At 39.4% G+C, this 24630-nt stretch overlaps 2 protein-coding genes across 5 annotated transcripts; both read left to right on the plus strand.

The window, feature by feature from the left end:
* The first annotated feature begins 214 nt into the window (after positions 1–214).
* oscp1b (organic solute carrier partner 1b) lies at positions 215–6462 on the plus strand. Of its 2 annotated transcripts, XM_026317914.1 has the most exons (11): positions 215–418; positions 1265–1306; positions 2272–2426; positions 2740–2907; positions 3117–3197; positions 3311–3414; positions 3947–4075; positions 4316–4385; positions 4630–4769; positions 4906–4969; positions 5465–6462. In XM_026317914.1, exons 1-11 carry the CDS (start codon positions 307–309, stop codon positions 5582–5584), a joined length of 1185 nt encoding a protein of 394 aa, XP_026173699.1. In that variant the 5' UTR covers positions 215–306; the 3' UTR covers positions 5585–6462. The 2 variants fall into 2 exon arrangements, with proteins under 2 accessions (XP_026173699.1, XP_026173701.1); XM_026317916.1 differs by lacking the exon at positions 1265–1306 and having other exon boundaries at positions 5465–6461.
* Positions 6463–8424: 1962 nt separating this feature from the next.
* On the plus strand, positions 8425–24527 carry stk40 (serine/threonine kinase 40). Of its 3 annotated transcripts, none has more exons than XM_026317300.1 (11): positions 8425–8620; positions 11997–12123; positions 12600–12685; positions 13105–13248; positions 14312–14536; positions 14817–14869; positions 18417–18532; positions 19735–19879; positions 20362–20481; positions 20603–20687; positions 20892–24527. In XM_026317300.1, exons 2-11 carry the CDS (start codon positions 12006–12008, stop codon positions 21156–21158), a joined length of 1359 nt encoding a protein of 452 aa, XP_026173085.1. In that variant the 5' UTR covers positions 8425–8620; positions 11997–12005; the 3' UTR covers positions 21159–24527. The 3 variants fall into 3 exon arrangements, with proteins under 3 accessions (XP_026173085.1, XP_026173087.1, XP_026173086.1); XM_026317302.1 differs by having other exon boundaries at positions 20940–24527; XM_026317301.1 differs by lacking the exon at positions 8425–8620 and adding an exon at positions 10414–10697.
* The last annotated feature ends 103 nt before the right edge of the window (positions 24528–24630 follow it).

A 24630-nucleotide genomic window follows, 5' to 3' on the forward strand; every position in this document is an offset into this window, starting at 1 on the left:
CTTTTTCATTTATTGACCTAAGCCTGTATATTTTATCTGTTATTCAGTTTCAAACATGTGATTTCTTTACATGAACATTGAATGCACAGCATTATTCACATGTGGTTAAAATTAAAGTTTCACATCCGCCCCCCTAACTAGCTTCCCTTACGTCATATCGCACAGCGCACTGATTGGCTGTTTCCGTCGTGGCCTGGCAACCAGAAGAGGCTTTGCCAAACAGACAGAAACCCATCAGCAAGCATTTGAGCTAGCCTCAGTCACTAGCTGCTTATATTTTCTGCAGATATTTCGTCAAATACTGTCATGTCTTCAAGGACTTTGCCGCTGCTCTTCATCAATCTCGGCGGGGAAATGCTGTACATCCTGGACCAGCGGCTTCGAGCTCAGAATATCCCTGCTGACAAAGCTAAGAAAGGTAGCTAGTTTAGCAGCTATCAGGCTAACAACACAAATGTCACCCTGCAGTAAAAGGTTAATGTTGTAATCCGATAATTGCACTAGTTCGCTAGGTTTGTCTCTTTAGTGGATTTCTGTGATTTGGAGGAATTGAATATGTCCACGTATTTTAATAGAACTATGACTCGCACATGTAACAGTTTGTTCCATGGAACAGTGTAGCTAATGAGGAGCCCAGACTAAGGTACAGTCTGTACTTCCCTGTGGTCCATCAGGTATTCCCAAGCTTGACTTCCACACACTGTTTTAAATTACATGAAACCGTGTATGTAAACAGTACTGTGCAAAACATTAGTGTAAGGCTACACAGTAAACATTTTTTAAAATAATGATACGAAAAGTCTTTATATAGTAATCAACTTCCCACAAAGTGCAGTATACAGAAACTTAGCTAATCAGAGATGTTGCCACAGTTCTGTCGATTTAGTTTGTCTCTTTGTTTCTGTTTTTATGTAATCCCAGACTGACTCCATGATGTTGAAATCAGGGCTCTGTGGGGGCCATACAATTTATTGCAGGACTCTGTATCCGTCTTGTAGCTGCAAATAGTTATGTGTGATTCTGTGGTTGTTGTCATGCTTCAAATGTTAATTTGGGACCAATCCGATGTATGATAGAGAAGAAACAAAACATCTAAAGTGCCTAAAACATTTGCACAGTACTGTATATACTGAATATATGGTATATAAAATTTGATTATACAGTCAAACTTAGCAAACAACATTGCTGTAGTCTGAATGTGTCATTCAACAATTTGGTTTTCAGAACATAAATGCATTTATCTATCTTCTTTTAATTCATAAAGATTCCACAGTAGCTGGCTGGATAGAGGAGGACAGAAGGAGAGGTATTATTACAGAACTTAAGTATAAATATGCACTCATGCACTAGTGGCTCTCTGCTCTGCTTTGGCCTAGTCTAAACCAATGCATTAGATAAACAGTAGGACTTGATAAATAAACAACAGATGAGACCTCAAATGCACAGATCAACACCTAAATAATGTACTATGGTTGTCTCTGCACCCAGGTACATCTTGCTAGTGTTTGCTAGTCTTAGGTCCTGGCCACAAACATTATTGGCTTTTATCTCTTCATTGTCTAGCTACATTAACAATGTATTAATCAAATTAAGGAGTACCCCAAGCTACCAAATAGCCCAATATGCCATACTTGACACAACATGCACTAAATGTCATAACACTTAAATTTGTAAAAACAAATGGTTCATCTTGATTTTCTACAAATATCAAGAAGCTCATCTGGGGTCACCACACCGTCGCTCTCTGAGGGCAATGTTTAATTTTTTTACTGCTCCTATTTTTAGTTGAACTTTGTCTTCCTTAAGAGTAGGTAGTACTACAGAAAATACTGTATAGCCCAAATGTGTAATGCTAATTTATCTCACACATGAGCCAATAAAAAACTCGTGAAGTGTTTGGAAAAAGGGGCCATTAGCTGTTAAGTTTCAATTCTTACAATTATAGTGACTGTGATCATTTCTGTCACGTGCAAGAATAAATGACAGAAAAGCTCACAGCAAAGAATATAATATTTCTGAGGAGATAGCAAATGCTAAAATTTTCTTTCCTAACTTTAGGGCTGCTACCAAGTAGAGCAACGGCTGATGGCTTTCCATGCTGCTGCTTTGTTAGGGCCATTGGGATCGGGTTTTGGTTTGGAAGAAATGTTTTCTTGCTGACACATTGTATAGAATGCTCATCTTCCTGCTTCTCAGATGACAGTATCTAAAGTACATTTGTCTAATCTCAGTTAGCTCTTTGTGGACTTTTCTTTTTTACTGTTGAACTAGTTATGAATGACATCATCACTACCATGTTCAACAAAAAGTTCCTAGAAGAGCTTTTTAAGCCACAGGAGCTTTACTCGAAGAAGGCACTGCGGACTGTGTTCGACAGGCTCGCCCACGCATCCATAATGAGGCTCAATCAAGCTAGCATGGACAAGGTATAGTAGTTGTGTATACAGCTGTACTCCCACAGCTACATACTATGTTGTATGCTGTAAACTTTGATTTTTTTCTGTTCCTTTTTTCTTTACTTTTGAATTTCCACTTTAGCACACATATCCACATATTAATCTTCTTCTGTTATCAACAGCACAATGATACAAGATTGTGTACACATTTCAAAATCAAGCATGCTTTTGAGTTCATGTGTTGCTGTGTTTGGCTCCCTCTGCTGTTTATTGTATAACAGCAGCATGAATTGTATTTTGATGGATGAGACACTAAAGTTATGCTCATCATCATTTCTTGCAGCTCTATGACTTGATGACTATGGCTTTCAAGTATCAAGTGCTTCTTTGCCCGCGGCCCAAGGACATTCTCCTAGTGTCTTTCAACCACATGGATGCAATTAAGGACTTTGTGAAAGACACACCCAGCATTCTCAGCCAGATTGATGAGACATACCAACAGATCATAGAGGTACATTCATAGAGGTGCACATACACAAACGTCTTGCAGAAAGCAAGATGTTTGTGTATTTTTGGTTGTTAGAGAACTAAATGTTAAAAATATTGGTCCCCAAACTTACCTAACAATACAAAAGCACCCCAACCCAGAAGTACATTCTGTGCACAAAGCTTTTTTTCACCTTTATACCAATTTATATATATTTAATTTATGCTTTGCAGATGTATACACCCTTGTCTAGTGGTGAATTCCAGCTCATTAGACAAACTCTTCTAATCTTCTTCCAAGACATGCATATAAGGGTAAGTTTATGCTTTTTAACATTTTTTAATGGGGAAAAGCAATTAAATAATGTTTCCTTTTTTGTTTGTATTTTACATCTCCCTTTGTTCCTATGTGTCTTCTTCTGTGTTAGGTGTCTATTTTTCTTAAGGACAAAGTGCAAAACTCCAATGGCAGATTTGTCCTTCCCACCAGTGGTCCTGTGCCTCATGGAACACAAATCCCTGGCTTGATAAGGTACTACAGTACTCGCACTCAAACAATCTTCACTCTAAAGAATGATGGCGATAACTAAGATTGATATTAAAAGGATGGCTTGGATAATAAAAAATTATCTTTAGCCCTGCTAACGATCATTAAGGTTTGACTTTTTGTCTTCCATATAGGCTGTTTCTGATTTTACCTAGACAGTGTAATCTAAGTAGACCTATCTGAAGCTAACTGCATTACAGAGGTTTTGTTGAAGAAGCATTTGCACTCTAATTTTAGATGCATTGTGAAGTTTAGCTGGTATCAAATTACTTAAGGTCTGTCTGTGCACAGTGAAGCATTTAATATACAGAGGAAACAAGAGCTCACACAGAAAACCTCTGAGCTTCAACAGTGCTATAGCATTAAACTTGAAATTACTTATATCACAGGAAACAGTAATTCAAAAGAAATTACTGTGTATGGAAAAAAGGCACTGAGATTTTCAGTGCCTTTTTTCCATACACTTGTCCATACACTTGTCCATAAAACATTGTTTTTTTTCATCTTGTAAATCCAGAATGTTTAGCTGTAGCGGTGAAGAGGTGGCCAGGGTGCAATTCAACAATGGAGGGAACTACAGTACTGCTCTACGGGAAGGATCTTTCGAGACTTTTGGAGACAGGGTGACCAAACTAGGCACAAACATGTAAGACTTGATGCAGGGCAGTGGGCTAATGATTCTTTGTCATCCAGGTCATTAAATATTTAATGTCACATCTAAACCAGTTAGCCCATTGGTCAATGACTTAACTCCTAATGTATGCAAAGATACCATACATACATATTTATAGTAGTATTTTATATAGTATTTTTATGATTGGTCATCTTTGACAGTGTACTGCATGAACATATAGCTTGTCTCTTCTGTTTTTATCTTTTTATCCAGGTACAGTGTAAGCCGTCCAGTGGAAACCCATATCTCAGGAACATCTAAAAATTCTGCTCAGCACACTAAGGTGGAGCACTGAAAACATGCAGTTTTTAGACTTTATTTAATTTAAACTGGTTGCATTTTAAGCACTGATGTCAGTACATTTTAACTCTAGACAGTGTCCACAGTGCACAGCATGCATTGGAGTTTGACCCTGATCTAGAAATGTATAGTTTATTTCCTTGCACGTCAATATCAGGAGCAGGATTTTCTAAATAACAGGTTTAGCACAAATATACTGAACTAAACAATCCATTGTGTGTTAACAGGTCAATACTGCCCCCAACCCTCTGGCCAAAGAGGAGCTCAATCTATTGGCCAAGTTAATGGGAGGGTTAGAAGTTCAGAAATCAGGAAACACAGAAAGCGGCTTTCGAGTCAACCTTTTTGCCACTGATGAAGAAGAAGAGTAAGTCCTTTATTTCTGTGTTTACAGTCCATGGTGTATTGTACTTGATAAAATTATCAAACTGCCACTATTTCTTGTGTGAAAAAATAACTATTTAACTTGTTTTAATTACTTGGACTCTTTTATTTAATCACAGAGAGGCGTTAATAACAAGACCAGATGAGCTTTCCTATGGAGTCATAAACATCCAAGCAACAAAGGTAAAACTTAGTTATCTGACTACATAAAATGTTTCTTTCATTTAGAAAGAATTGGATTCCCAGTATTTTACTCCACTTTGAGGGACAAAAAAAAAACACCATAGTCTGTTATGTAAGGGCAAGTGCAGACTAAAGAATTGTAAAAACCTTAGAGCTGCTGTGTTACTCCAACCACAAGACCACAGAGTGATGGAGCTTGATGGGTGCTTGAGATCAACAAGCTGCCCCTCAAAAATCTACAGAATGCTAGTTCCCATCTTCATCCTCTTTGCCCTCATTTTTAGGCCATCTTTTATCTTTAATATACGACTGCCATGCTTCTCCCATGTTTAGACCCAAGGCCAATTTTTACTTATCTCAGTGTGTTGTTGAAAGTTATACAACCAATGGATATTGATGTGAGGCTTTGCCTGTCTAACAGGATTTACTGTAGTGAGGTATTAATCAGTGATGACGACACCAACACTGTGATTGGTTAATAACGTTGTCTTTCAGGATCAACAGGCCAATGCTGAGCTGGCCAAGATTATGGGAGAATTCACAGTGTCTGGAGATCAGTCTCCCAGTGCCAGCAGCAAAGGAGACGACCTTCTGGCCATGATGGATGGTTTGTGAAATTGTTATGGTGACAGAAATGCCCAGGGGGTGCACACAATGCATCATAAACAGGCTGTTCTAGTGCAGAACAATCTGACTGTACCTGCAAAAACACTGCAGCGACCTCACATGTAGCCAGAAAAACTTCTCCTGTGGGTGCTCTAAATTTGCAGATGTGAGTAGGTGTTTCCTTCAGTTGTGAAATGACCAACTGCAAATTTGCATAGTTGACAACAAATAGTGCGGTGAGCCAAGCTGTAAGCTGTAATACACTGTAATAGTGTGTTTTCTAAAAACTGAATAGAGTTTTATTGCATCAAGATATACAGTAGGCCGCTATCAGTGTGCTGAAAATGTGTATATGGTAATAGCAAAACATTTATGTAATATCAAGATGTCACATTTTGAAAAATCTATCCTGATTCTGCTGCTCTACGCAAAATACACATTCCTTTAATTTCACAAGGTAATTTCTTTTAAATGTCAATAATATATCATAGATTTAGATGATGTTCAGGTTTATTATCCACGTTTTCATGTTTATGTATTATATGATGTGAAGAAGGAACTTATGTAGTCTAATGAACAAATAATTAAATTATACTCTGGGGAGTATCAAATAAAACCCAAGTGCTCTTTCAATTGTGATTAGAATTCCCTCACACTGTATCTTTATTTTGGTAAAACATGTATTTAAAACAGTGGGAGGAGCAACTTGTAAGACATGTCTGAATATAAGATATATAGCCCAGAAATGTGCTTATTCATGAGTACATAATTGTAATACAGAATAATGCAATCTAAATATGTTTATTGCATAATTTATTTATTTGATGCATTATTCATTTTTCTGTGTATAGGGAGGTGGGTATTGCTTCAGTTGTCAAATTGTTGAATGTGCAATTTAGAATTTATAAGAAATAATTGAATAAATTAAAAATGAATAGACTATTATAGTTTGAAGTGTATAATTGGCTTGGATACTGCTGCAATAGAGCATAAATAATGGCATGAATCTTGTAGCAACTTATTGTAGTTGAAAAAATCTAACAGTAGGGGGAGCTGACAAACCTTTCTTAAAACATACACTGTATGTGATATGTCCAACCTGACTACTGCACATTGCTACAGTGCATTTTTTTAATACAGTCACTGTCTTTGTTAAAAATGCATAGGTCCGATGTTTATTTATTCTTTCTCTAATTGACCCTTCTTGGGAGCGTATAACCAGAATATCATATACAATTAGCCTCCAGAACACACCTACAATGAGAATTGCTATTGTAATAGCTATGTACCATAGTAATTGTGTGCAGTCTTTCTGCAGTAGAGTCAGTGACGCTATGATATTCTGCACTTTGCTAGTCAACCACTCTCAGACACAAACACAGTACATACCATGCAGGCAAAACATGCTGAGACATTTCTCTGAATTGATCAAAGGGAGGAGGATTCTGGTGAGGTCTTCCGAATAATCTTGGCCAGGAAGAGAAGAGAAACACTATATGCCCTGAAGACACAGCCTAACTGCAAAACAAACAGAAACTAGAGAGCTCATGCTAGTCATTTTGCAAGACAGTTTGCTGAAGTCATCTAACTAGAAAACCTTTTAACAGAAATTAGCAAAATATTTTTTGTGGATAACACATACAATAGAAACAGGAATATTGAAGAAAAATAGTTATTCTCTCCCTTTCAAAGATTATAAGAACACTGATAGACTTGCACATCTTCATCAATGCAGTACCACAATATTACAAAAAATATTTTAGTAAACATGTCAAAGACCCTCTAAAACATGTTCCTCTCTCCGAGCCTGCATATTGAGTTATGATTCAGTTGCCTTTCTAAAGGTTGTGGGCTGTGCATTGTAAAGCCACAGGGTGACAAGTGTTTTATGTGGCTGGGGGCATATGCTCTGCTGAGTCAAGGCAGGAAGACTACAGTGCAACTCAAATAACCCTCTGCCATTTAGATTGCCCTCTCAGTGTCTGTCACACCTGCCTACTAGTTTGAAACTGGTAGCTGTGGGTGGAATTTAACATCTAACATTATTCAGGGTGTCTAAATTGAGAACGCAGGTGGGCTTTACCAAATGTCACTCTCTTTCAAAACTTGATGACTAAATGTGTAAGAAACACATTTTAGTGAACTACATTTGTGGTTTTGTCTTCGCAAATAAACTGAAAAAAATGACAATTTCAGGTCTCTAATACTGCAGAATATATGCATTTTTCAGGGGAAATACTGACTGAACCAACTGATAAAAAACATTAAAAACTGAGATTAAGCTGAGATTTAAGACAAATTCATTTATGGTGGCCCTATTTTGTAAGTTAGATATTTAAAGGGCAACACATTTTACTACTTTTTTCTTGTTTTCTAGATGCTTCTACTGGTTGGATGAGCAGGAAAAAAAACAACTCAATTTCAGGACCTTTTTGTGGCTAAATGTATTAGTACAGCTTAGGACAGAAGGAAGTTCTTGTAGTGTGCAATATATTAAATGTAAGAACCAACGTTCTTTCCTGCCAAATATTTTGATTGTGCTTCATTTTAGGTCTTTTTAGTCAATTGAATTACATGGCATAATAAATGACAAAGTAGCTATGACATTATGTTCTTGCATATCTACGCCGACATTTTCAAGCAAACTAACTTGATTTTTATTGTTAGGCCTTTCCATCTGTGATGTAATGTGTTTCATTTTGCAACTTTTATTATGCAAAAATTTCATCATCAGTGCTCAACCATTTACTAGCGTAAAACAGTCGGCTGTTACTATTGGTCGATTGCAGCTGTCAATCAAATCGGCGTGTGCGTCATTTCCGTTGTCAGGTGGCGCTGTCGCTGTGGAAAGATGCGATCAGCGATGAGCGGAGGCTTTTCCTTAATTGCTCATTTCGGTAACAGCGGCTAAACAACACGAAACAAACCGTCTGTGGTCGCTCCTGTTTAGGCGAGTAGTTCCACATATCCACCCTTACGTTCACCCAAGACATGTCCACGCTGTAAGGAGACCACGCAGACTTTACCCGGCGGTTTTGGCTCGAGGTAAGCGAGGTTGCTATCTAGCTTTCACGGCTAGCCAGCTGTAGTGTTGCCTACTTTGTTTAAATGGCCTCCCGGCTCCTCTGAAGCCTCCGTCCACCTTGGTGTTAGGTAACGTCCCTCGCCAGTAATCATATTAAAGCCTCTCTGGTACGGAAGAACACAGGCTAACGTGGTTGATACCCAGCTAAAGGCTGCTCTGTGTAGTTTGCATCGAAAGCCCAACTCCTTTGGTTGTGTGCCCCTTTGTGTGGATACTGTCCCTCCACTGTTGTAGCGTCTTTTTACCGAGGAGTTCAGTCAGCTTTGTTGATGTGCTGAGTTACTTAGGTTTGTAAGTTTTGATACCATGTGTTCATATACATCGTAAACTATTATGTGCGTTCGTGTTTATTTAAATGACCACTTCGGCCAGGCGGTGTCCACACGAACTCACGCCGTGTGCGTTTGTAGTGTGATTTCAAACGTCTCCGTTAAATTGAAATTGTGGGCAAAACATATCAACCCCCCATGTACTCACATCATTATACGTCTATCGGCTGGTTTTGCACAAGTTGCAATGCATATAACGTCAGCGTTTTACTCCACGAGTCGTCTCGTTTACTCAGCTCGCTGCCAGAAGTGAACGGCGTCCAGACCTTGTGGTCGCAAAATGGCACCAAACAATGTGTGACAGTCTCTGTGCCTTTGTAATTATTTTGGTGAAGCGAGTGTGACCTTGTGTCCACAGCTTTGGTGTGCAGTCAAGGGCGTTGTTATTGCAATATTGTATTCAGCAGCTGCGCTTATGTGTAGGACACAGTGTACGAGCTGTTATGATTGATTGGCATTTCAGTCAAGCAGGACGATTGAAGCGTGTGTGACCCCAGAGTCGCGTTACCTCTTTGTTCTGACACCTGCATGTAATTCATTTGGGGATTCATTGATTTGGGTCATACCACCTCCTTGGCTTTATTTTGCAATCCACTCAGCTGTTTACTACCTGCTCCAGTGTTCGTTTGATTTCTTTTTACATCTTGATCACAGCTTGATTTAGCAATTAGGATGTTCTTGCAAAGCTAGACAAGTGGCAGAGAGTCTGGGTAGGTAGAGCTTTAGACACCTACGTGGTTGTTTTTTCTGGTACTATTTAAGGAGCCCACATTTCTCGTGGGCACGAGCAGCGTGTCTCTCCTCCTTTAGTGTGATATGATTCAGAGCTTGTATCTGTTCTTGTCCTCCCTCTGGTACAGTCATAGGCTGTCTTGCTTGCCAGATCACTGGCTGTGCAGAGAGGCACAGCAGTGTCAGAAAAGGATAGCTGTATTCTGTCATCACACTGATGTCATTTAGGTCAGTGTGCATTAGTTGGTTGCACTGACCTTTGCTTTTCAGATGTGTCTGGGGTTGGCTCCACAGCATTACTGCCGGTGTTTAATAGGTAGATGAATACCCTTGGATCCAGTTTTTTCTGTGTTTTGTAGCTGTTACTGTCCATGAGTCAGGTTTGTGTTGTAAGTCAAAGTTGCATGAAATAATTTTTAAACTTGGTCACGTGGCTGTAAAGAAAGGAAATGCACACAAGATACATTTACAGACAACCATATTAGAAATGTGGGAAATCTTCAAAAACACAGTGCTAATAGGTTTTTGCTTAGTGTGATTATTTTACTGAAGAAACCTTTGTTACTGACTGTAATTTAAAACATTGCAAACGGTATGCACATAGTTGATTTTTGACAACTTCTTTGGCTGCTGGATGAAAAAAGTTTAAATAATTTCTTGCCTAGGAGCCTTGTGAATGGCTGTAGCTGATTATCCATGGTTCTGCTATGCATGCTGTAGAGTAGGATGCTCTCTTACTATTGGCAGCATGACTTGGTGTCACTCTGGCTTGTGCCATAAATGCTGTCAAAAAAACCTCAGCTCATCAGACTCAGTGGGTGATGACTAGTTGAGATGGAGACAGATGGGCGAGAGACATGATGATGACACTGTCTGCTGTCTGGGATCACAAAAAGCCTCATGGAAGTGAGAATTCATATCAGCCCATACTGAATGCCAACTGTCCTGCCTGCTCTTTCCCAAAAAACGCCAACTGGTGAGTGGCACATGATTTGTTTTAAAACAGGAAGATGGTCTAATTCATTAGAAAAACTAATGTCTCTAGTTTGTTCTACTTGCAAGACTGGTTACATATTCTTAAGTTTTTTTGTATTTGTCAGCTCTCTGGTTGGTGTATAACTTGCACTTTATGAGGTGCTTTTGGATTTTATTAGTCTGAATCAACTTTCTTGTGTAGCCAATGAAAATATGCAAGCAACACTCAGCTAGGTTTTCTTTGAGATATGTCATTTTGTTGCCTTTTGTGTGGTTTTTTTTTTTTTTTTTGCCCCCACTTGATATGATGCACCTGTCAGAGCTTGTTGGAATCATTTTTGGTTAGTCACCTGGACATATAAGCCTTTCTGTCCAGGGGAAACTCAGGAAAACAGCAGGGTGAATCATTCCTCTCAGTTCAAGGCACTACTTCCCTGTTACGGGAAACAGATGAGATTTCATCACATAGGAACTTGGAATCAGTAAACAAAGAATACCTCTTGCTCTCTGAATTCTGGGAGGTAGATCTGCAGTGGCAGTTAAAGTAGTTTGTGTAATGATGTGTCACACTGTCACTGGTTCTTCTGGCATGAAGATTTAGTTCCTTATCATAGTGTAAAGGCTTGGCATTCTTCTCTTTCAGCCTTGTTCGAACATGCATGTCCTTTCAGAGGAAGGTCTGCGTAGATAAGCCGGCTGGACAGATTTTGAGATAAAAAACGCAGATTAGAAGGGGAAGGATTTTCTAAGCCCATATCCACTGCAGCAGGGAAAGCTGAAGATTGATATGTAGTTCAGTGCTGGGATGTAAATTAAAAATGCTTCAGTTTAAAGCATCTTGTTGGTGCAATGCATTTACATGTAAGAGTTTTTCATTTAAATTGCAGGTTGACGCATTCACATTGCCTGTTTGGGAGATTGAATCTGAGGTGTCACCTTTGACCATCATTGCCACCATCATTGTGAATAGAGCCATAATGGCCTTACATTCACACTGAGGTGTCTGTAAATGTGTGGGAGGGATATTTAAAACAGACTGGGAGGAGTTGCCCTGAAGTTTACCTCTTTTCACTTTAGTTCACTCATCAGTGTAACTTTGACCAGGCTGTAGAACTACTGCTAAAGCTCTGGGTTAAGTCTTTTTAAAGAAACTATCTTCTTCTTCTTCTAAAACCAGTTTGGTTATGGGTTAACCTGGTTATTTTGTCATCAGTTGAAAGTCTGTGTCCTTACAGTAACATGCATATACCTACCCTTTTATACTTTATAACGTATACTAATCTGATTTATTTTACTGTAGAGCTCCAGTATGTCCAAACGGCGCTTGTCTGAGAGAGGAGCTGGAGAGACATCAGGCAGGGCCAGCAAGCTACATTGTCCTGGGATATCTGGCAGTAATGCCAAAAGAGCTGGACCCTTCATTCTTGGTAAGGAAACTGCTCCATACTTACTGGTTTGCTTAAGGCCAGAAGGTATGTCAGTTGATGTCTTTGTGGTTAAGTTTGCATCTAGTGCAAATTTTTTGTAGCCTTTACGTGTGGGTACGGGAAATCAGCAAATGTGAGTGTTGGTCATGGGGTGTCTGTGTGTATGCACACCTGAGACAAGAATGTGAAGAATTTTGCTGATCCCCATCACATTGGCCAGAAAAGTCTGAGTCTATGTGGGAGCAGGGTTATTTTCTTCCTCTAGGAAATAAATTTGTTTCCCATACTCAAACATGTATGTTTTCTGCTACCTACCTTCTACTATTTGTAATGCAGAGTGCCAAACAAAACATTACACTTGAGGTGTTAATGGATACTTGCACACGTAGCCTTTTAATGAGTTGCAGTGAGAGTACACACTCTGGCATGTAGCATGCCTTTTGGTCATGCAGCTGTTCCTTTTCTTATCCTTGCAGGGCCTCGTCTGGGCAACTCACCAGTGCCCAGCATAGTGCAGTGTCTGGCCAGAAAGGATGGCACTGATGACTTCTATCAGCTCAAAGTAAGTCTGTTGGAGTTGGCTTATCTTTTGTTTTTTTGTCACAAATGCATTTAAAGTCACGGTTCAATAAAACAGAATATATCAACTCTGAACAACTGACCATTCCTTTTTGGTTTTCTGCCTTCATAATCACAACTACAGTACCTCAGTGTCTGTTGCACAGCTTTTTTTATTTTTGTACTTTACATGGGTATATGAGCCACTGTTTTACAGCTGTGGTCCTGCTTCTCCACTCCACACACTGTAATTCTTGGTAAATGCTAAAGTAATGTCATTTCTTTTCTTCACTCATTAAAGGTTTTACTGTCAGAAATGAAGACTTGCTTCAAGCTGAATGCTTAAAGCCATTTTTGTCTGATCCTGTATGAGCTCGTCTTGTGACCTGCAATGTTTGCTCTGTTCTCATGTGGTTATGACAGATCCTGACGTTGGAGGAGCGAGTGGACTTTGCAGGTGAGACTCAGGAGGAGAGGCAGGGGAAGATGTTGCTGCACACAGAGTACTCTCTCCTTTCTCTGTTGCACAACCAGGATGGGGTGGTCCACCACCATGGACTCTTTCAGGTACGTCTGCACATAGTTGAGTTACATTTCTGTTGACAGGCACATAGTATTTGATCAGTCATATAATTAGTATTATGGGCCAAAACAGAGCTTCTTAGAGTTTCTGGTGTATTACTTAGCACTGTGTGGGCAAGTGTTCTGTATAATTGAGACTGATAAAAACATTGTCACATTAGGTCAGAATATGGTGTCACCATGCAAATACAAGTAACAGCATGTTCTCACGAGCTCAATAATAGCAGAGCTAAGGTTGTTGTTAGTCGAGCCAGCTGCTGCTGCTTATATTTTCCTTATCATAGTTGTTTCAATAGAGAAGTGGGAGTACCATTAAAAGCCATATTTATCTTCCATCATTTTCTATTCATGGACCCATCCATTCATGATGAGCCCCCCTCCCTCACCTGTCTTCCCGTCTGCCTCCTCCTATAACTTTATTATTGTTCCATCTGCCGTGGCCCGCTCTCTGTTGTTTTTCTTCTTTCTCTCTTTCACGTCCTGCCTGATCCTCTCTGCCGGTGTTCCCAGAATAGCAGCATTGAGCTGTGCACTCTGATTCATTTAGGTCTGCAATATTGATTGAATTATTATAGTGCATCTCCACTATGAGAGAACCAGTTAATAATGTACACTTTCAGAGGTGCTGACTGAATCTGAAAAAAAAAAAGAAACTGACAACCTGATACAGAAATCAATAAGAAGTGGTGACTCCAAGACGGGAATTTGGAAAAGATGAATGACCTTTGTATTTGTCCTCCATCATTCAGTGTAACAGTGTAGATGTGTCTTATTCACATCAGTTATATCCAGGCTATTGACTGTCTTTAACCTTCTGGAATCCTTTCTTTTAAGTTGAATGAGTCAGCTATATAAGCTGGTATATGGCCAGACCCCATACATTTCATGCATGTCTCTGCTTATATTGATTGATTGGACTGTTGAAAACTGCTTTGGAATTACATCAGCTGTTCTGTCCATTTAAAAAAAAAAAAAAAAAAAAAAAAAAAAAAAAGAAGAATGCTTTCCTGAAAAGCATCTCTCACACTTCTTTGTTGTTCTTCCACAGGATCGAGCCTACGAGATAGTGGAAGATATGGAGGCTAACAAAGTGCGTAAAATGAAGAAGCGGATCTGCCTCGTCCTGGATTGTCTATGTGCTCATGACTTCAGTGATAAGACAGCAGATCTAATAAACCTTCAGCATTACGTCATAAAGGAGAAACGACTGAGCGAGCGTGAGGCCATTGTCATCTTCTACGATGTAGTGCGCGTGGTGGAGGCCCTACATAAGGTGGGTCTATGATAGTTTAATGTACTGTGCTTCAAAAGCATATTATCCAGTGAATCATGAATGTGCAGTGTTTGTCATCAGTGAAGAAAATGTTGATACTGCAATGTTTTAAGTGTAGGACAAAATACTTTGTTATTGCTTGTTGCATGTCCTTTCTGCTTACTCATTTCCCATGCTGATGTGCCACTCCCAGAAACACATCGATTGTTTTGATACCAGTGATTCACTAAGCATAATATGACCAAACTTTTTTTTTTTCTTTTCTTTTTCCTGCCCTCAGAAAAACATTGTACACAGAGACCTCAAGCTAGGAAACATGGTGCTGAACAAAAGGTAAGGTGATACTCATTTAGCCTTGTCAGCCTTATCAGTTTGCTGGTCAAAAATTTCTCTCATTTTAGCAGGTCACTTCATTTTAGCCTCCCACTAAGTCACATGCATGAAAGGACTGAGCAGGCCCCAGCACCCTGTATCCAGTGTACATTTGGCTTTAAACCCAAGCAGGTGTCATGTTCGCAGACTCAAAGTGAGATCATTCGCAGGAATGTAAAGCCTTGCTGCTCAGTCTGTGTGTGGGGTGAGAGAAAGCCCAGGGTTTTTGGAAGCAGAGGGTTAACTACTTTGGTGCAAAAGAGAGTAAAGAATATGTCACTGCTTTGTTCTCAGTGGGCGAGTGGTTGGGGTCAGGAGTGCATGAGCAATGTTACATAGCACACAGGACCCTGGTGAGAGCACCTCGGGTCATGGAAAGCTGCAGTTCAGATGGGCCCTGCAGAGTGGAAAACTACTCATCTGTAAAGCCCTCTTCAAACACCATCTACTCTGTGTGTCTGTGTTTGTATTCAGGGAGTGAAAAACATTTTATTACACTGAAATTTCCGCTGTTTACCTGCTATATGTTTTTACATTAATCCTATGGAAGGTTTCCTACTAACAGACTTCTGCATGCACAGTCTTTCATATTAAATCCCACAAAACCAGTCTCTTCATCATACTCTTGCTACACACACTTAAATAAATCTACACATCCAAACACCTAGTATGGTCGCATTATGAACAAGGGAGTATAGTCAAAGTTGTCCCAGATACTGCCCCTTCTCATATATTATTTACATGTCTCTTTGTGCATTGATATGTCATATTCCCAGCTTATACTTACCTATAGCATCGGCAGTAGCAATAGTAGTAGTGGTGGTGGTGATGAAACAGTGTTTTGGGCAGAGGAGGAGGGTGGGGAGAAGAGAAGCAGACGAGTGGAACACTCCGTCCCAGCTGGAGACAAAGGAGAGGCTTGCCAAAGGCCCATATCTCAGAGCTGACTCATGGCAATGCACGTCACACATGCATACATGTGCGCGCACAGTCATTATTTATTTACCCTCTACTGTGCTTTTTTTCCTCTTTTCTTTTGCACCCCAAACCGTGTCTTGTTGCATTCATTGCCGTTTGTTTTATTCTCTTTGCCATATTTTTTTTTCTTTTCACTTTTCCATTCTCCTTTCTGCATCATTTTCTTGTTCACATATTTCCTCTGTCACCCTGGATGTGCATGAATGTACAGTCTGTATAGGAAGAATGCGGTCAGTTTAGAGGCAGACCAATCCCAAAATCCCCTCTCCTCCCCTGCTGCTTGTCATCACTCTGGGAAATGTGCTGATGCCATCAACAATCTTAGCAGTTTATGCAAGTATAATGTGAGTTGCTCTTGCAGTTCCAGTTATGAAAGAAGAATGTCATAAATCTTCAGGATCTTTGAGAATGTATGTTAGAATTGTACTGATTTCCTAAGTTGATGTATTGCTTAGGGAATATTGCAAATTATAGAGATAGACCACAGAAGTTATCTCATATATGCCAGTTATTGTCTTTTTTTAGTTTTTTCAGCAAACCCCTGTCCATTTACATTAACACATTTTCTTGTTTTGTCTTTGGATTGAATTGTTTGTTGTTTAGAACCAAATGACTAATAAAAACAAAGCTAACTGAGAAAAAGAGCTCACACTGTAATAATCTGTAAAAACAAAACAAAAACACATTTCTTCGAAAAACATATTGCTATTGGACAAGCATTAGCCATGATGTGATAATACATAGCATACAAGCAAGCTTTTGCTACACTATGTCTTAGTTCCTAACAGTTTTGAGAAATGGTCCCTACAGAGGTTGCCCTGTGTCTAACCTCCTTTCTCATCAGCTGGTGTATTTTCAGCAAAATGTTGCGGGGAGGGAGGAGAAGTCATTGGGGCTGTTTGGGTTTCTGGTTTCCTGGCTTACCCGAGATCATGTGACCAGGAAGCTGCAATGGTGCGGTCTCTCTGCAGTCCCCAGGGACCCTTGCCTCATGAGGCAAACATGCAATTTCATTTACCCAATCTCCGGTGCAAGAATAGAAACCTGGGTCGTGATGCACACGGACAAAAGGACAGACTTCTCCATAAAGGGAGCTTTTATGTCAAGGATCTTTGAAGCATTGCAGTCTGTTCCTATGGCCTATACTTGAGCAGATCACAAGGCCACTGTATGGTTGTAGAGACATAGCTCACAAAAGCTGTTAAAGGGTTGGATCACATAAGTAGCTGGGAATGATGTGGACTGAATGTTGCAAGGGAAGATTGATATTGAAGCATTTGGTTGAAAATACAGTGTTTGACAGGAATTGGCTCCAGATGCTGTAATTGTGTATGTGTGTGCCGTGTACGTGCGCCGTGTGTGTGCGTGCGCAAGGGAGAGAGAAAGAGAGATGGAAAAGAGTGTGAAAGTGAGAAAGAATAGAGGAAGCTGTTGACCTCAGGCTTTTTAGAAAGCGGATGTGGGTAAGGAGCGTGATCCAGAGAGGACCCAGGTTCTAGACGGTGGCTGCTTTTCTGTGTGCTCATGTGCTTTTGAATGGATTTTCATGCGTGCATGTTTAGCATGGGAGTAATTGTGTGGGTGCACTGAAAGTTGCATGTTTGTGTATGTATTTTACATCTTCTTGAGCTTTATATATTCATTTGCCAACCCATCACTATGCAAGCTTAGTCATCAAGACAATTATCCCAAGCCACAGGTTGACTCATATGTTTGTCAAAGTGTGGCTATTTTTATTTTTTTTAAATAAAAGAACTCAGTGAAATAGAACAGTCCATAGTCGCTCTGCTTTACTAGTTAGTTTCATGCCATCACCAGTAATCTACATTTATCTGGATGACTCAGAAAAATCTTCTAAAGCCACATTGTTTCCACAAAAATCAAATTCAGGTGCAACAATGATGATAAACTGAACATGATGTACATTTAAATTTTAAAAAAAATTCACATTAAACAGATTTATCCACAATAAGTGCAGGGTGCTTTAAAATTTAAAAGGACTTCATGTCTGTGGTTGAAACTAATTTTTAAAGGGCTCTGCCCACAGGTGTCAAGTTGCATGAGAAGTAAAATCAGTCCTCTACTTGTACAAATGTCATATGCATATGCAGAGAATGTAAGACATCTTCCTGATGACATGTAACTGCTTTAGAACAATCTACTTAAAAATTAAAAATTCTCATATGTATTGTTCTTTGTGATGTTTTAATTTGTGGATGTTTAGATTTAAGTCAAATTTTGACTATAGAAACTTATGACATTCAATAGTTGTTAACCACTAAGGGTCAAGAGTTTTTGTTTTTTTTTTGTGTTAAACAGTAAATACCCAGTTACGAAAGTGTGGTGCCTCAACAAAGAAGGAGCTCAACATTATTTGGACTGGTTTCCTAATATTTTAGAGTAGAGAATCCTGAGGTGTCTGTACATTATTTTAATTTAATTTTTGGGGTATTATTTGATTCAAAATCTGTTTCTGATGAAAAGTGAGGTATTTATCAACTGAGCCTGCATGTTTTGTGTGTGCTCACAGGACTCACAGAATCACTATTACCAACTTCTGCCTGGGAAAACATCTGGTGAGTGAGGATGATCTGCTGAAAGACCAGAGAGGAAGTCCCGCCTATATCAGCCCAGATGTATTAAGTAGTGAGTTAAAAATTTGTATACTGTATGCATGTTCTTTTTAAGAGTGGTCGGCCCAGGTTTTTACACTTTCAAAAACTGACAATCCATCCTGTATTGACAGTGTAAGAATCTTCCAGGTGGCATTAGATTCATGTCTATTTGCTAAGTAAAATAGAATTTGTGAAGTGTGTCAACTGCAAATGAAACATGCCAGACCATAAAATTCAGGCCAAGAGTGACCCCTTGTTTATATGGGTCTAGATGAGATCCTGGTCATCTTTTTAGAAACCATTGCATAACATTTAGCAGTCAGTCTTATGTTTTATTTTCTGGTTATTGGGCAACAAGAATGAGGTTATGTTGCAATATTGGACTGACTCAGAATAGCTCCTGTCTTTGTGTAATCACTGTGATGTTGCATTTTCTCCTGCTGTGTGTTTGCAGAGGAAGTTATTTTCCTCTTTGAGTGAAATGTCCTTCAAAAAAAGCGGAAATTCATTTTTATTGTTCATCCTCACAATGCACAATGCTAAGCGCTTCACAGCAGTGAAGTTGATGCATGAGCACAGACACTGATGTCCACAGCAACATCCTGGACAGTGCACAAGAATTACAAACAGAAATCACTCACCTCCAACTACTCAAAAACTGTAGATAAAAACCTGGGCGTGTATATCAGCATAACGTGACAGGCACACAATTAAACAGCTTCAGTGACTCACACACTGATGACTCACTGGAGGGAAACTACTCCCATCTACCCCCTTCCCCTCCCAACCCCATCCCCTGCCTGTGTGTGCGTGTGTCACAAGATTTAACATAATTGCCTGCTGCTGTTGCTGCCGCCTGCCTGGCTGTAACAACACTGCCTTTGGTCATGCACAGCCATGACGCTCCACCCTCAACAATTCCAGTTAATTCATTGCTGATCCACAGCTGATTTAATGGCTCTGGGTAAATTATAAAAACAGTTCTCCCATTTTCAAAGTCAGCAGTGTGCTAGAAATTTTTAGGAAATTTAATGGTTAGAAGTCACTTCTTGTTTGTGTTTGCTCATGTTGTTAATCATTGGACACAATGACTTGAGAGGAATTGAACTTGTCGATGACCACTGAGTCATACAGGGCAAAAAATTCCTGAAACAAATTTTAACTTATGTTTATTGACTAAACTATTGCTACATTTGTTCATATCAAACACTAACCTCTTATTTCCGTGTCCAGGTCGGCCATACCGTGGCAAACCCAGTGACATGTGGGCTCTTGGTGTGGTCCTTTTCACCATGCTGTATGGACAGTTCCCCTTTTATGACAGCATACCTCAAGAGCTCTTCCGCAAGATCAAGGCTGCAGAGTACTCTATCCCAGAGTTAGTACTTGTCCTCACACTGTAACATTTTGTGGAGATGCATTCACATTCAAAAAAGTGAAATTTCAGTCATAGCATATTAAAAGCATACAGTTTGTACTGTTCGTTCTCCAATCATTCTCTTGGCATGGTTTATCTTCAGTGCAGTTTGTTATGAAATAAACTAATTGGGGTTATACTGGCAGCAAATTCATCATATTTAATCACTGAACAATGAATCATGTTTATTATCAAAGCTTTTGCATACTCCATCCTGGGTCAGGGGCATAGCTGTGACTAGTGCTAAGGTATATAGACCTTTACTAAAATGCAATAATAATGTTTGTGAAAAAGATTTTTTTATGCACAACATTTGCTTACCACAAATTTCATATTCAGTTTGGACCTAATTTTGTTTTTAATACTGGTTTGTTGTCCTTGTGCCTTTTATTAGTCATGTCACTAATAAAATTGCACTTATTGTTCCCTCCACCCTCTCACAGGGATGGTCGTGTGTCAGAGAACACTGTGTGCCTGATAAGAAAGCTGCTGGTGCTGGACCCTCAGCAGAGGCTGACTGCAGGAGAAGTGCTTGACTCTCTCAGTGCCATCATTACCTCATGGTGGTTATGCCCTCTGCTGGCTTTGAGAAAAAATACATGACGTGTAGATATCATGCTGCATTGTTAAAGAGCTGAGTGGTTCCACATTAGTCAACTCATACTTTTTTTCCCCTAATAACAGGCAGTCTGACTCTTCGTTGAGTGGCCCTCTACAAGTGGTGCCAGATATTGATGACCAGATCAATCACCCAGAACATCTGCAAGAGGTAAATTGTTGGAAAAACATCACAAGTCTGAATATATATATACCCCTATTGGATAAATACTTTAAAATGGTCAATTGATTAATGCTTGATAATACCTGTGTGCAATTATTTCTAACAAAGTTTTTTTTTTGTTTGTTTTTTTTTTTTTGTTTTGTTTTTTTTTTTTGGCTTCACACATCTACATTACTTTTCGGATATGTTTAGAGAACATTTTCATTTGTCAGCACATTGAACAAAACGTTCTGTTCTCAGGCTAAGGTGATAGAAGAGTCTTCACAGTATGAGTTTGAGAACTATATGCGGCAGCAGTTGCTGTTGGCTGAAGAGAAGAACACTATCCACGAGGCCAAGAGCTTTCTCACCAAGCGCCAGTTTGGCAGCATCCCCCCTGTAAGACGCCTTGGCCATGACGCCCAGCCAGTCAGCCCTCTAGATGCTGCCATTCTGGCCCAACGTTTCCTCCGGAAGTAGTCTCCAACCACCCATCTCAGCCTCTCAGGACTCCGCAGGTGTATTTACTCCCTGGCTTAGGAGGATAGATAAGGAAAAAGTGAACTTGCATACATGGGGCCCAGCCTAAACAGGTTACAGATGGGCAAGTTGAACAGGCATGAGAACAAACTACCAACCCAGAACTTCAGTCCTCATATCTGGATCCTGCAGTGAAATATGAAAAGGCCTGGAGGAAGATGTGAACCATGTCATTAAGTCAACCAGCCTGATGGCACAGTCACACATGGGACTAACACAAGGCCCTGCCTGGAGTGTTGAGGCTATTAGCCCCATGTTCCTCATCCTTCTTTGAAAAGCCCCTACTGTAACACTTTCCCCATCAACCCTTGATTCCCTGAGCAATACAGGGCCAGAATCATGTAGCAACCCTTCTCTTCCTAGTGTTTAATGGTATTATCTGAAGTAAAAACACCTGATCACAGATATCACTTCACTATACCTCCATTCCACCCTCCTCCTCTCACTCCTTCCTCTTCCTCTTTACTGTTTCCCTGTATTGAAAATGATCCTGACTGGTCTTGTCTGAATCTCTGACTTCAAATCAATCTACCTCTTTGTCTCTCTTCTCTGTTGGTAAACCATGCTCACTGTTCTGAGACAAGGGATTGTAACAATAGTCTTGATGCCACCAGTGACATAAAGCATTAATGGTTTCTGTCAGCGTGATAATGCTTTGAAACCATTTCAGTGGTTTCAAAAAATCTGAATAAGCTTTTTTCATATTTACCTTAATAAGTAGCATTTTCCCTAACATTGCATTGAAGATATGGAATATCAAGGTATGTGTGCAAGCACCCTTTGATATTTGCAGAACGCATCATCTCCTGCTTTTGCTCATCCCTGTGGAAATCTATTTTTAGCATCTAGGCAGCTAGTGTGAGGTACCTGGAAGTCACAATGCCAAGAACTGAATGGGAAAACTGTTGGATCCTCTCTGCCAAGGCATATTAATGGCTTCCACAGTGCCGTTATAGTGAAGATCAGGCACTGTCATGTTTTATTGCCAAAAATCATGTCTTAAGATTTCTCTCAGCCAAGGAAACTGGTACCCACAGCCTCATTCAGAATCCAATGGCTTCCAGGTACTCCAACTTCCCTGTTTCTCTTTATCTAGGCAGATCATGGGACAGGTGTTTTTCAGAATGAATGTGAACTGTCATTCTACATTTTGATATGTCTGCAGTATCCATGAGTGTGTACGTATGTGTATGGGCTAGGTAAAATAAGAGTCTGCTGAACTGTTGAGCTCTTAACCTCCGACAGTCCGACACTTTAAGCTAGCCTTCAATCTTTGTATTCTGTAATTTGGCCTGCCTCCGTGGCAGACACTGTGAAACCACCACAGGCTTTGCTAACACATGGCTTGACTGAATGTTTTATCAATTGTTGTAAAGATTGGAAAACACTGCATATCTATTACTATTCTCAAGCCATCTCTCCAGCTCAATTTGTACATGCTTGTATTATTTCACCATATATAGGCTCTCCAGGAGAATATCTGGTGGCTGGTAATTGATACTGTAATTTTTCATAGAGAAATGAAAACACCGACTCATAGGTTTAAACTTTAGTTGCTGGGTTTTCTTGGCTGTTGATGATTTGCTCTTTTTTTTTTTTTTTTTCTTCCCCCTCAAAAGTGTTTCTTCAAACAATGGCATAACTACTAACCAGTGACTGTTAGGCATCTGTACACTGCAACTAGCCTTTGCGTATTGGTACCTGCTTTAGTCTTTTTTTTTTTTTTTTCCTATTTATATTCAAACTGTTTGCATGAACATAGGCTCTGGAGTATTTTCAAATGTTTTTATTTCTTTTGCCCTTGTAATTATATGTTGATTTATTTATTCACTTGTGAAGACCCCACCCTCAGTCTACTGGGACTTTGTCACAGACATTGATCATAGTAAGTCAAAAAGTTTCTTTTTTTAAATGGCAACATTTTAAGTTAGACTAAAAACTTGGTGTATTTTATGTCAGTGAAATGGGCCCCAAGTCCCTTTACTCTCATAGCTTTAAGACGTGTTGTCAATTTTAGCATAGGTTCTACCTTGACCATCTCAGTTTGATTCTTTTCAACAACACTGATGAATCGGTAGCATCTTTTTTTTTTTTTTTTTTTTTTTTTTTTTTTTTTTTGGATTCCTAAATCGTTTTCTTGCCATTTTGCCACACAGTCTGTGGCAACCTTAAGCTACACTAATAATTAGACTGACTTATGCATAGCTCTATTTTTTACAGAATACAAAATGATACTCACACGTTATCTTGATTTATGGGAGAGTTTTTTTTGTGGTGTGCGTGTTTTTTTGTTTTTTTTTTTTTGTTTTTTTTTTATCATTGCCCCCACACAAGGCTGTAATCTCTCTGGTCAGTATGTAAATAATGTACCATCATAGCGTCAGTTATATTGTATGTAGTTCCACCCAGCTAGACACCACCTCACTGTCAAACCAGGCCAATTGATATTCATTATAGGCCATGTTGGCCATCAACCATCTTATGCAGAGGCTAAAATAATATGTAAAGAGATCTGTCAGCTTTCTCCCACTTCAATGTGAATTACATGGGTATACAGCAGTATTGTAGTAGTCTAGGTTATTCATCAAATAAGGGGTGTTTTTATGAACACTGTAGCCAGTGCTGAATGCTGACATTAAGTCATCTGTCAAAAGTGTTTCTGACCATCTTCCATGACGCCCAACTACAGATTAGTAACTAGAGGTTGAGTAGACCTGTGGTGTAATGTTATCTGCCCTCTCCTCTCCCAATCAAGTGTTTCACTTCCTAGCTAGTGGATTGTGCTACATTCAATGTTTGTTTTACAGAGCTGTGTTGGTAGACTGAAATGTGAACTGAAAAGCATGGAAATAGTGTGAGGTGAAACTCTGTGTAAAACAGGTAACTGTCGCATGATTTTGAACTTGCAAGGTGTGCCACAGAAACTGATAGAGTTCAGATATAATTTATTCCTTTGGGCCATCAAAATTAAATTTAAATCAACAGTTATACACCCCAGTTGAATAATACTATTTTATTCGTTTACAAAGCTCAGTTTTTATAATTTTCCTCCTTGTTATGAAGTTGTCAGTATATAGCTGAAATATTACTGACTGTTTCAACTGGAAACTGGTGTAGGATATGAAATGTGGTGTGGTATAGCTTAAACCCAATGGGATAATGTGTTGTAAGCTGCTTGGTCAGACATGGGCATCTAGATACAGAAACTGCATAAATGTACAGATGAAAAACACGTTTGTATAAAAAACATATTTTTCTACTTCATCAGATCTCTACATGCATGTCAGCAATAAACTTTGATATGGAAACATTCAACCCTGACAGCTTTTGTAATCTCATATTTTCTTTCATGACCACTAGGTGGAGCACTTTTGTAAAATATGAAACTAAAGTTTGCAGTAGAAGGAGTATA

Source organism: Mastacembelus armatus, chromosome 16 (genome assembly GCF_900324485.2).
Source record: "Mastacembelus armatus chromosome 16, fMasArm1.2, whole genome shotgun sequence".
Lineage (NCBI taxonomy): Eukaryota > Metazoa > Chordata > Actinopteri > Synbranchiformes > Mastacembelidae > Mastacembelus > Mastacembelus armatus.